The following is an 11,216-nucleotide window of genomic DNA, read 5'->3' as shown; positions in this document are numbered from 1 at the left end:
CACGGAACTTCACGAATGAACAAACCGAACGATTAACAATCCATCACACACTGATAGAGAAACTATGTGCATGAAGGAAGAACCGTGGTACACGGATGATCGACAGAGATTTCGCAAAACGCAACATCAGCGAAAGAAAGGAAATTAAATATAAGATTAAAGTAATTTGTAATGGGCCTCCTCCAGGTACTTTGCACCGTCTCTGATTCCGCCTTGTACAAATACTTTGATTATTTTGTGCTTTTTCTTATTCGTAAAGGCGAATCTCAAGTGAAGAAGATTACGAACCGAAATGACGAGTATTTTTGATCATTTGTTTTGGTCAGTCGTCCCTGGAACTGAAACGCTGGTTGCGAGGTAGCACTAATGAATCGTATAGCAACGCAATTCTATCCTTATCTCCCGGATAGATGGACCCTGTTTGTATGTTTTGGTGGCTTGAGAGAATGTTACCAGCTATCAAGAACTGTGTGAGTATTGTAATTGCGAGGCAGTTTAAACAGAGAAAACAATTCACTGCCTCCAACTGCGTGACACACGGTGGTGCACTATCGCGTTTGCTGTTGCGCATTGTTGATTGTACTTTTTGTATTTAAACCGCGCAGGTGGTTCTGTGTCTGGAAGAGTGAGATTAGCGCTCGTATCATCATCGTACGGTTTTTGGTTGTAGACAGCAGCGGGCAGAATGTTAAAATTGGTACGGTAAATGCTCAATTCCAAACACAACTGCACTGAGCAAGGATAATTTTGAATTGCAGATACTGTGCTGTTAAACAGTTTCAGCCAAGGCGATGGACACTACTACTACTACTCACACAGAACAAACGCAGGAGCTGGTGCAACCATCACCACCGCCGGCGTTTACGGAGCTGAGTGAAGTTGCATCGATCGGTGTAAGCTTGGCCGTTGATCATCTTTCGTGTTGCTTTCAATGCATTTCAACAGATTACCCGAATGATGTGTGTGTGTGTGTGTTGTTTCAGAGCAATGGATCGATTCTCTTCGCCACGGATGATTGGTTCGCACCGGCCGAATGGATGCTGAAAGACACCGAGCCAGTGTTTCTCGCTGACCGATACACTGCCTACGGGAAGTGGATGGACGGTTGGGAAACGCGTCGAAAGCGCACACCTGGGCACGATTGGTGTTTGGTGGAGCTTGGCGCCCCAACGCAGATTGCCGGCGTTATGATCGATACAGCCTTTTTCACCGGCAACTATGTGCCGCGTGTCTCTATTCAGGGTGGCACACTGGATGCAACGATGAAACGTATGCTGCAGACTTCCATTCCCCGCGTTACGGACGAGGTGGGAAATATCGGAACAGGACGAACCACGGAGGAGCTGGGAATGGTGGAGCTCATTGGCACGGATCAGTGGGACGTGTTGGTGCCGCGTACCGAACTGCAGGCGGGGTATGAACCAACCCGAAGACACTATTTTACCGTCGCGAAAGGAAAACAATCGCTAATCGTAAACCATTTACGGGTGAACATGTTCCCGGACGGTGGTATTGCTCGGTTACGCGTTTACGGTACGGTCAGATTAAACCTGCGCGAAAGTCTATCGGTACGGCGGCCGTTCGATATGATTGCCATGCTTAACGGGGGACGCTGCACTGGGTTTTCGAATGCTCATTACGGTCATCCGCGAAATTTGATTAAACCTAGCACAGCGGCCAATATGGGCGACGGTTGGGAGACCGCTCGTAGACTCGATCGGCCGCCCGTGCTGCAGATCGACGATGCCGGAATACTGCAAGTGCCCGGATGCGAATGGGCCATCTTTCAGTTGGGTGGTGCACCCGAGGGCGGCTGGATAGAGCGCATTTGCATCGACACGAAACACTTCAAAGGAAACTTTCCAGACAACGTGCAGGTGGAGTACGCGTGGAAGGGTGAACCGAATTCTTGGAAGCTGCTGATGGAAAAGAAGAAGCTGGGACCGGATCGGGTACATGAGTTTGAAGGGGATGAACAACTACTGCCCCAGGCAAAGCCAGCCTCACTGGTGCGTATTACCATTGCACCGGACGGAGGACTTTCGAGGGTTCGTGTTTTTGGAACGGTAGCTGTAGCTAAATGATTACTGTCCTCTTTGCAGGCGTCAAGATAGAAAATAAAACACGGAGGAAATGTTTATGAATAATTATGTCTCGTTATGATGAACACCGATTGAATGGCATAGGTTTGAGCATTTTCGTTTAACTTTATTTCAGTGCCCATGTCCACACAACGAAGCTACTCGCAATTAGAAGCAATCGAATCGAGTGATTAAAGCTGCTGCAAGCGGAAGCGTGACTACGCGCCGACTGACTGTAGCTATCGACGATGTGTATCTTCCAGCCCATGTTGGCGTGGGTGAAGCTGTTGTAGTACACCACGTCCGGCCAGCTAGTGTTGGGTGTTATTTCCAACACTGCCGGATCGCCGGAATCACAGGTCCATTTCAGTGTGCGGTTGAACTTTTTAAATGTCGCAAAATTGTCATCCAACCGTCGATCCTGTCCTTCTGGGTGACGGGCCAGGCACAGTGGTCCGGCGGCGATCGGTTTCGGCCGACCGCGGCGCGTAAACTCAACGCCGGCCAGCACGCGAATTTCGCTCTGCCGTGCGTCGGAAAGCCGATCGTATCCACCGTGCGGTTCGTCCGTGATGACGAGCGGATGGTAGAACTCGGGCGAGTGCGGATTGTTTCCACCGCGCACGAGGAATGAGTAGGTAAGGCCCCGGCGGAGCCACAGTTCCGGCACGAGGAACCCATTGATGTACCAGGCCAATCCGTTCGAAACGTGCCCAGTAATGCCCTGGTAGCCCCGCTTTCCACCGGCCGGTCCGAGCGTGGCTGTAAACGCACGCACGGAACGGTCAAAGATCTGCTGTCGTTCCCACACATCCTTCAGGTTCGCTTCGCGGCTGGTGAAACTGAAACAATCGTTGACCGGCTCGGAGGTGTTGAAGTGGATCTGCACATTGCGCTTGGGGTAGACGTCGTGGTAGGTCGGTTCGTTGTTCGAATCTAGACGACCCATCGCCCATATCACGTACATCGGACGGTCCAGCAAGAACTCTTTGTCGCCCGAGTCGGAAGAAATCAGTGTGCGGCGGAAGGTAATCGTGTTGATGTCGTTCTCCCGGCTGTAGGTGTGCAGCTGGTAGCTGTCCAATCCGCCGACCACATCGTCCCGACAAACGCCCTTGTTTTGGCCGAGCACCTGCACGCACGGTGCTAGCGAGGTGATGTTGTAATCCACGGCATATCCACGATGCCCATCGATGAAGGCCACGACCACATCGGCCCCAAGCATTTGGCTACGGCTGTCCGAGCCGGACAGCCCGAACGACATGTACTCGTCCTGCTGCACGTTGCCCGCCAGCTGGATCGTTATCTGCGGCCCAAACACTTCCCACGAGACGCGGTAATCCTTGTGCAGCTGGCGGCAGTTTGGCAACGACTCCGTGTGCGGCGTAACACGCACCAGCGACGGCGGTACGTTCAAGTCGTCTGAGATGAGAATCGAACCGTAGTCCCGTCGGGCTTCCACATCGTACACGCTGAACCAATCGATGTCGAAGATGGTCATATCACCCGGTAGCTCCAGCGTGATCGTTTCACGATCGTACGCGCGGATGGGATCCAGGTAGCCCATCTCATCCGGTACCTTGCTGCCTTTGGATGAGGGCGATGGACCGACGCCGACCCAGAAATGTACCGCCCCCTGGCCGCCTGCCTTACCATCGTAGCTGAAGTCGGTGATGCGGATCGTTTTTGAGTCGAGGATGTCGATCGTGTCGCTCGATACCATCGGTCCACCTGCTATCGCGGTCAAGCTGCCTGCTTTTTGCGGTACGGGCGGCTCAAAATCCTCCGGGATGTACACGTCGGCGAAGTTGTTCTGCGAGTTTAGATCGTACACGGCTAGCCATTTCACTTCCGTGATTTTCTTGTTGTCGGGAAGGCGTAGCGTAAAGTCCTTGTTGAAGTATCGCTCAAGTATGTTCGTTCTGTAATATGACAATGATAGTGTTGGTCAGATTGTTGAGTTCGTATTAGCCCCAATGCGCTCGCGTATGCTCTGTGGCTCACTTACTTTCCATACTCGTCCGGTACGATGAAACCTTGCGGGCCGGGTCGATTGCTGGCGCCAGACCAGAAGAACGTATCGATTCCATTGCCGTCGTAGTTGAAGCCGGTTAGCAGGAATGTGTATTCATCAACGGCGTATACGTCACCCGATGCTTGATGGTGATAGGAGTTAAATTTGCCAATGTATTTCCCCCGGTATGGACCGTCTTCCGGTTTCTGAGTTGCTGTTATAAACAAATAAAAACAAATCACACCATTGGTAACAAATTCATCGATTTGAAGGCGTTGCAATAATTGTGCTCGTAAGTTCCTTGGAAGCTAAACTATTTATTGATTTGGGACCAAACATTTACATCCAAAATAAGATTGAATTAAACTAAATTAAGACTGAACTAAACATTAAATTACATAGCGCAAGAGTATGAGAAAGCTTTCAATTCCAAGCATCATGATGAGTAATTTTTCCTTCAAAGGTACAACATTTGATCATGACTAATGCGCACCGTAATCATGAGACATCGCCACAATAATATCCTTCTTTGCTTAGCGGGCCAACAAAAAATCGGTCTTATTTTTTATAGCAGTAGCTATTTTTGTACCCCACCCTTCAAATGAGAGCACGGTGACCAAAGTTGATTGCACTTCCTGGGCGAATCAACCCATTCCGATCAAAGCAACAGGCAAGTAACTACTCAAGGTTGCGTACCGTGCGTGGATACATTTCCGCAATATGTGTCTGTATGTATGTACCACTCCTAACAAGAACGCTTCGACTGGTTTGTACATTCTCCCCCGGTTTAACGCATGTTTTACTTTTTGCTTGCTTTATTGTGCCCTCCTTCACGGTTCGTCGCTTCCCGTTCGCACTGGTAGAAGTCTTTCGTAAGCGCGTTCGCTGTAGCTGCTGGTGGCAATGCTGACTTACCTGCATTATCTAAAACCGCCACCACCAGCAGTACGCTGGCCAGAATCCTCATTGTTCCACGCCACCGGACGGCCGATCCGTAGCAAAATCGCATTTCTTCCATTTTTATCACCTTTTACTTCACAGCCAAGCAGAGCCCTACTACACGGGGGCTTTAGAAGAAATGGCAGCAACGCGTCGAAAATACACGAAAACGCTTACTTCGATGTGTATAATGTGATAAATATGGGACCCGCTGGGCCTTAATTCAATTGGAAAGGGGAGGGAGGGGGCTCTGGAATTCACACGGTGAAATGGCTCGGCCAAGCTCTTCTAGCTGTTTGCTTTCACTCGCGCCTCTGCTGGGTGCCGTTGCTTGTGGAAAGCGCGGTGAGATTTCGATAAAGATTCGCACCACCATACACAGTTGTGGGCGATTTTCTAATCATGTTTTTCTGTTGATCGTATCACGTCACTGGAGTGTACACTCTTCCTTTCGAAATGCACAAAACGACACCACTTCCGGCTTCTGAGTAAAACCGTGCTGGTACACCGCACTTTCATGCACAAAAAGGGACAGAGAAGACTTGTCGAACTGGCTCAGGTGGTGTTCACGGCACACACAGCGAATGACGGCAACGTACACGTAGCAGCAGCCGCCGTGTACACACTTCGGTTGCCGCCTTTCACACACTTTACCAGCAGCGGCGATCGAGGCAACCATCGACCATCTTAAGACGGACTGACACGACTACCAAACAATATGCCTGCGGTACGCACTGACTGGAATGGACTGGAATGAAGGAAGTCAAAAGAGACCCACCCGAATGGTCCGCGGTCGAACGTGTATACGTTGTGTGGCCGCGATCGCCGTTCGTGTAACTCAGCTGCAGCAGTCCGAGCTCGTGATCGGTCCGGGTACTTTCGCAAAAAAAAGACTTACTCACTCACACCACTGTGTGCGTCGTTGTGCAGACTCTGCACGCATACATGCAGCGGGGTGTGTGCTCGCGATCTGATCAGAAAGCTGTCATATCTTTGCTGCATCCGTTTACGCATCTAAGCTGGCTTACAAACAGATTTGCTTTTCACGATTTGCGTATCGGAAAACGGCGTTACGCAGGGAAAGAAGGATGCATTTTCCATTGAATGTGGTCGTTTATAATTTATCACATTTTTATATTTGAAATTTATCAATGCACGCACAACAAACCCAGTGGGTGCAACTTGCTTTATTGCACTTTTTCATCTCTCTGTATTGCTACAGTAAGCAGCTCTACATGTTTAACCTCTCGCACTTAAAGGTTTGTACGACAATTGGGTTAGTAGTATATTTCGAGTTTTGCTTTATTAATAATAATCACAATTATTCGGTAATATATTTTACAGAACGTTCTGTTTGCTTGTTCTCTCTAAATTTACGTCTAACATGAAAGCAGTATACAGAGGAACTGCGCATAACGAGTTGAATGCGTTTCAGTAACTCACTCGTTATGAGGGACACTCTTTTTCACATTTGTTAATAGAATCTCAGTATCGAAACGCAAAAAAAACACTCTTAAATATACCACACACTTGTGCACTATTATTCGGCACCTCTCCTCCTGGCAAATGATTTATATTAAACGATTCTTAGTATCGAAACTCATTTGCCTGAGCGAAAATAAAGAATTGCTCGACGTTAACCGATCTTGCTCTAGATTTCAAATTAGATCCCAAAAAAATGTATCCTTTACACTTGCTTAGATTAGAGCTCGTTATGCGAAAACTTGTTATAAGGGGTTCCACTGTATGTTATTACAGATTTTACAAAAATGCAATAAAAAGCTATAACATGCATAGGGGCGTTTGTGCATGTCCTCGCATGCATTGTAGAATTATAAACGTACTAAAATTAAGCATTGTTACTGTGGTGGAAGAACAACATGCATATCAGGCATTAAATTTATGGAAGCAAAGAATTGTATTTTTTTATTCGTTTCTTTTGCTTCTAGTTTATATTCTTTATGCATTAATATTTGCTGCGTTACTTATAGCCTTCATTTTCAGTGGGATCTTTTGCATAAGCTGTAGGTCTAATAGTGGAACCGCCACCCTTTCTTCATCGCTTCCTCTGAACTGAACAGTTAAAACTATGCTGTGTTAAAGCGCTGTTAGGCAAGCATTTTAATTTCCGGAAGGATTGGTTATGGTTGATCAATCAACAAGTTATGCTATAGTGGGTGGCTATGTACGATCATCATATATTTGGTTATGTATTGGTGTTGGCAAAGTAGTTACACTCCAGTTACGTCGTTAGAGTGTATATTGCTATGCCTCTAACATTTGCTTTTCATTTTAAGTGCACGTTTGCAGCTAATACTTGCACTTTCCTAACCGCGCTATCATGCACAACTTTTTATGAGTTTAAACAGTGGCCGAAATTACTAGCAGTGCACCTTCATTATGTGTTTAAATAAGTTTGTTATTTATTATCAATCAAATCATGGGAAGAAATTTCTGATCAATCAAATTGTCTATTTGCAGATGATTGACTAACTTATATATTGCCAAAAGGTATGGTATTATTCGTAACAGTTCACAACGTAGTGCTACTCTTAATAAACGGTAAATTAGAAGTATTTTTTCCAGGATTTGATTGCTTTCACAAGCATTTGAGAAATATTGTTTTGCATTGTTTGATCGCTGAATAATTGCCGAAATAATAAGTATTCGACTTAATTTCAGGTTTTCATTGTAATCAGGTTGTGAAATAACTTGAAAGAGACTAACAATTAAATCCCTCGCTAATAAGGATAGTATTACAGAAACGTCAATTTCGGCTTATAAAAAAATGAAAGTATTAAGATTTGGGCCAACAGATGTAACAGATTTGTTCAGCCATTAGTACTATTTAGATTTTGTACCACTGTATCGATTTTAATCCACCTGAAGGGCTACTACAGTTTTGTGTCTATAATTGTTTTCTAGTTCATTATATGGTATGCAAAGTACACGTTTCCTTTGAACCGTATTGTGTGTGTGTTATGCTGCTATATGTATTAGGTATTACTAAAAAAATGATTCATTCTTTTCTTTTCCGAGGTGCTAATTATTGCTAATGAATTGACGAACAGCTCTTTCCTATCTTCTGATGACGACCATTGCAATGCATTGAATCAAATTCTAGTGACTGTTTTCTAAAAGAATCACAGATTTCAAACTTAGCAGAACCAAAACCGAACGACAGTCGATGATTTCGTTCCGTAAAAATTGTAACTTGTGTAATGGTACTCACTAACATGTTTTGCTTTAATGCGGTTGTACCGACTGATTTATCTACGGTTCATGCCGTTTGACAAACTCCTCAAGTGTACGCGGTATCTGGTTACGATACGGTATGCCAAATCGTACGATCACCGTCGAGCAGAGACACTTCAGTGGAAGGTAGTTTACCGTCGGAATGTCGTTGATGGGATTGTTGCGTATCAAATTCAATGGACGATCATCGTGCCGATTCGGTTCATCCAGATGTGCTCCGTACTCAAGCAGTGTGTAAATTACCTACAAGTAAAACATATGCACGGTAAAAAGTGGCCAAAAGCTACATGAGCAAACGCTGGTCGGAAGATGATACATACATCTCGGTCGTAGTTGTAAGGCATAGCAGCTACCAAAAGCGGTGTTGATTTGGATTCATTTTTCGCATTCACATCGGCTCCACAGTCGAGCAGCAGTTTGGCCACGTTCAAACTGGGAAACACGATTCTAAGAGAGTTGGAATCGTCGCTGAAGTAGCCACTTCTTATCACGTTCAGGCGCGAGACGGATAGGTGCAGTAGTGTGTCGTTGGTGATGGCGCTGCGAACTTGGCTGCATACAAGCGTGTGCACCGATTTGTAGATTGCAGAACGGTCTGCATCCGTTTTGGCTGTGGCTAGCATTAGATACATCAGATGCGTAAGACATTTTATAACGCGATCAAAGTTTTCCTGCTGCTTCCGATGCACCGGCCGGATGCTGATGAGCTGCTGGGCCACGGCTATGTTTGCTGTAAGGATGCTGAAAACGGCATAGACATCCTCGAAACGCGGGACACTTCCCTCGTATAACTCAACGGGCATCATTTCGTCGTACCCATCGATAAGGTCTAGCATCAATCGTACCAGGGCCTGTGCCGTTAAGCACGTGTCCGAGTACAGGATGGAGTATTTTTGTACCCGCACCTGTAGTGCCAGCAGCCACAGATCAATACAACGCTGAAAGCGATGTGCATCAGCATAAGACGCACCCCGAAACATCAACCGGAACAGTGTATCGCGATGGTCGATGCCGAGAATGCGTTCGTAAATTAGCAAGCTCTGTACCCGCATTGCGTCCATGTCTGCTGCAATATTGTCCAGCTCCGGTATCGTAGTAAACTCGGTCGCATACCCATAAGCCGCCCGCGGCTCGACTGGAGGTTTCTTGGTGATATACTCTGCTTCCCGTAAGCGAATCTGGTGCGCCATTCGCCAATGAAGGACGGCACCGCGCGTCACATTAAGATCGTCAATAAGCGTTGACCCAAACAGCTCGTGTGCGTCTGCCAGTCGTTCGGCAGAATAGTTGATGCGCTTTTTCAAATAATCAAATATGTGGTAGGCTCCCTTAAGGCAGGCAGTTTGTAGTGCATCATCCCCGTAGTGCGATTTGGCGAATGGATCGGCCCCATGTTCCAGCAATAGTTGAGCCGTTTCCAGTCGATGTTCCTGAATAGCGTAGTGTAGTGCCGTTTTGTTCTGAATATCACGGGCATTAACATCTGCCCCTTTACTGATAAGGTATGTACAAAGTGTGACCGATTGTACGGAATTGATCAGACATGTTCCACCGTTGTAGTTTGGCTTTCTGATATCCGCCCCGTGTTCCACCAAAAATTGCACTTAAAAAAGAAACATACGCACAAATGAGCTATCGAGCTGTTGTCACCCTTTCTCTGACAACTTACCAATATCAATGTGTGTCATAAAGCAAGCACTACGTAACGGTGTTGATCCGGTATCCGAGAGGGCATTGATGTTTGAACCAAGACGCACAAGACACTTCACAACGGGAAGCTTGCCGGAAACGCATGCACACCAGAGAGGAGTCACGCAGTGGACCGATCGATCCTCTGGCACCTCGTACAGACCCTTCTGTTCGCTATCTGCTTCGCATACCGTGATCAAATATTCTGTGATATACACATTACCTCGGCGACATGCGATAAAAAGTGGTGAGCAGCCGTCGCTCGTACGTTTTACAACTTCCTTCCGCATCTTCCTCGGAAGTCGCTCCAAACGCTCGCGTAGTCCTTGCGAGAGGCGTGAGTTTTCGGTGCATGTTTTGCATTCCTGCAGCAGATCATTTCCTATCTGCTCCAAAGTCCTATGCTGGTACACCTGCTTCGACGCGGGTGATGACGACGACGACGTTGTTGAATTCGACGAATTCGTCGTAAGTTTTCCCATTTGGTCTTCAGTCAGTTCACCAGACTCGTTTCCGAAGGTTAGCTGCCTTGAAACTCTACTAATCGATGCAAAAAGAGACTGTCGCAATTACGGAAACCAGGTATATGCTTCAAAGATTTACAGTATTTTCGGAGTGAAAACAGAAAATGTAAATTAAACTTCTGATAAAATTACAAGAACACCTTTTCACCTTTTGTATTTTTTATTTATGGAAGTTTGTTTTGACATGGGTCGAGCTGTCAATTTGAACCAGCTATTTTGACGGATAAATAGAATCCCATTGTGCACTATGTGTTCTGCGGAGGCTAACAATTCAAATAGATAATTAACCGTGGTGCATACACATTCATCTCCACGACCGTTAACATTTTGCGTCGAGAATACAACCTTGTCTAAAAATAAATTTCGAAAACAGTTTTATTATTTGGTACTGAAATTGTCGTTTTATTTCCCATTATGAAGAAAGCTTTGAACTAACTCAATCTTTTAAATTGTACGTGACTGCCCAAGTTCCACAACTCCACTAAACGACCACTAAACGGGTTCTAAACGGCTCAAGCTGTCTAGGAATCTAGAAATACTTCTTAAGTGCCACTAATCCACTAAACGACTTCTGAACGGGTTCTAAACGACTCAAGCTCGCAACCTAAAAGGAAACTAAAAAGACTTCGTTCGACAGACGGCAAACAACGCATGCATTCTAAAAATAGCAAAAAAGCTGGTGGGGCTGTTGGTAGGATAGCCACACAGCGGAGC

The 11,216-nt window shown here is 46.2% G+C and overlaps 3 protein-coding genes across 3 annotated transcripts; 1 reads left to right on the top strand and 2 right to left on the bottom strand.

Moving 5' to 3' along the window:
• The first annotated feature begins 514 nt into the window (after nucleotides 1-514).
• On the top strand, nucleotides 515-2,147 carry LOC121590277 (allantoicase-like). The gene is made up of 3 exons (XM_041909777.1): nucleotides 515-697; nucleotides 759-893; nucleotides 984-2,147. Exons 2-3 carry the CDS (start codon nucleotides 792-794, stop codon nucleotides 2,082-2,084), a joined length of 1,203 nt encoding a protein of 400 aa, XP_041765711.1. The 5' UTR covers nucleotides 515-697; nucleotides 759-791; the 3' UTR covers nucleotides 2,085-2,147.
• Nucleotides 2,148-2,183: 36 nt separating this feature from the next.
• On the bottom strand, nucleotides 2,184-7,957 carry LOC121590272 (protein Skeletor, isoforms B/C). Its single transcript, XM_041909764.1, has 3 exons — nucleotides 5,011-7,957; nucleotides 4,090-4,309; nucleotides 2,184-4,003 (listed from the first exon to the last, which is right to left on the bottom strand). Exons 1-3 carry the CDS (start codon nucleotides 5,111-5,113, stop codon nucleotides 2,209-2,211), a joined length of 2,118 nt encoding a protein of 705 aa, XP_041765698.1. The 5' UTR covers nucleotides 5,114-7,957; the 3' UTR covers nucleotides 2,184-2,208.
• Nucleotides 7,958-8,059: 102 nt separating this feature from the next.
• LOC121590274 (protein fem-1 homolog C) lies at nucleotides 8,060-10,703 on the bottom strand. Its single transcript, XM_041909765.1, has 3 exons — nucleotides 9,959-10,703; nucleotides 8,610-9,892; nucleotides 8,060-8,532 (listed from the first exon to the last, which is right to left on the bottom strand). Exons 1-3 carry the CDS (start codon nucleotides 10,458-10,460, stop codon nucleotides 8,308-8,310), a joined length of 2,010 nt encoding a protein of 669 aa, XP_041765699.1. The 5' UTR covers nucleotides 10,461-10,703; the 3' UTR covers nucleotides 8,060-8,307.
• Between the last annotated feature and the right edge of the window lie 513 nt (nucleotides 10,704-11,216).

Source organism: Anopheles merus, chromosome 2R, assembly GCF_017562075.2.
Source record: "Anopheles merus strain MAF chromosome 2R, AmerM5.1, whole genome shotgun sequence".
Taxonomy (NCBI): Eukaryota; Metazoa; Arthropoda; class Insecta; order Diptera; family Culicidae; genus Anopheles; species Anopheles merus.
This window is presented reverse-complemented; position numbering and strand designations above follow the sequence as displayed.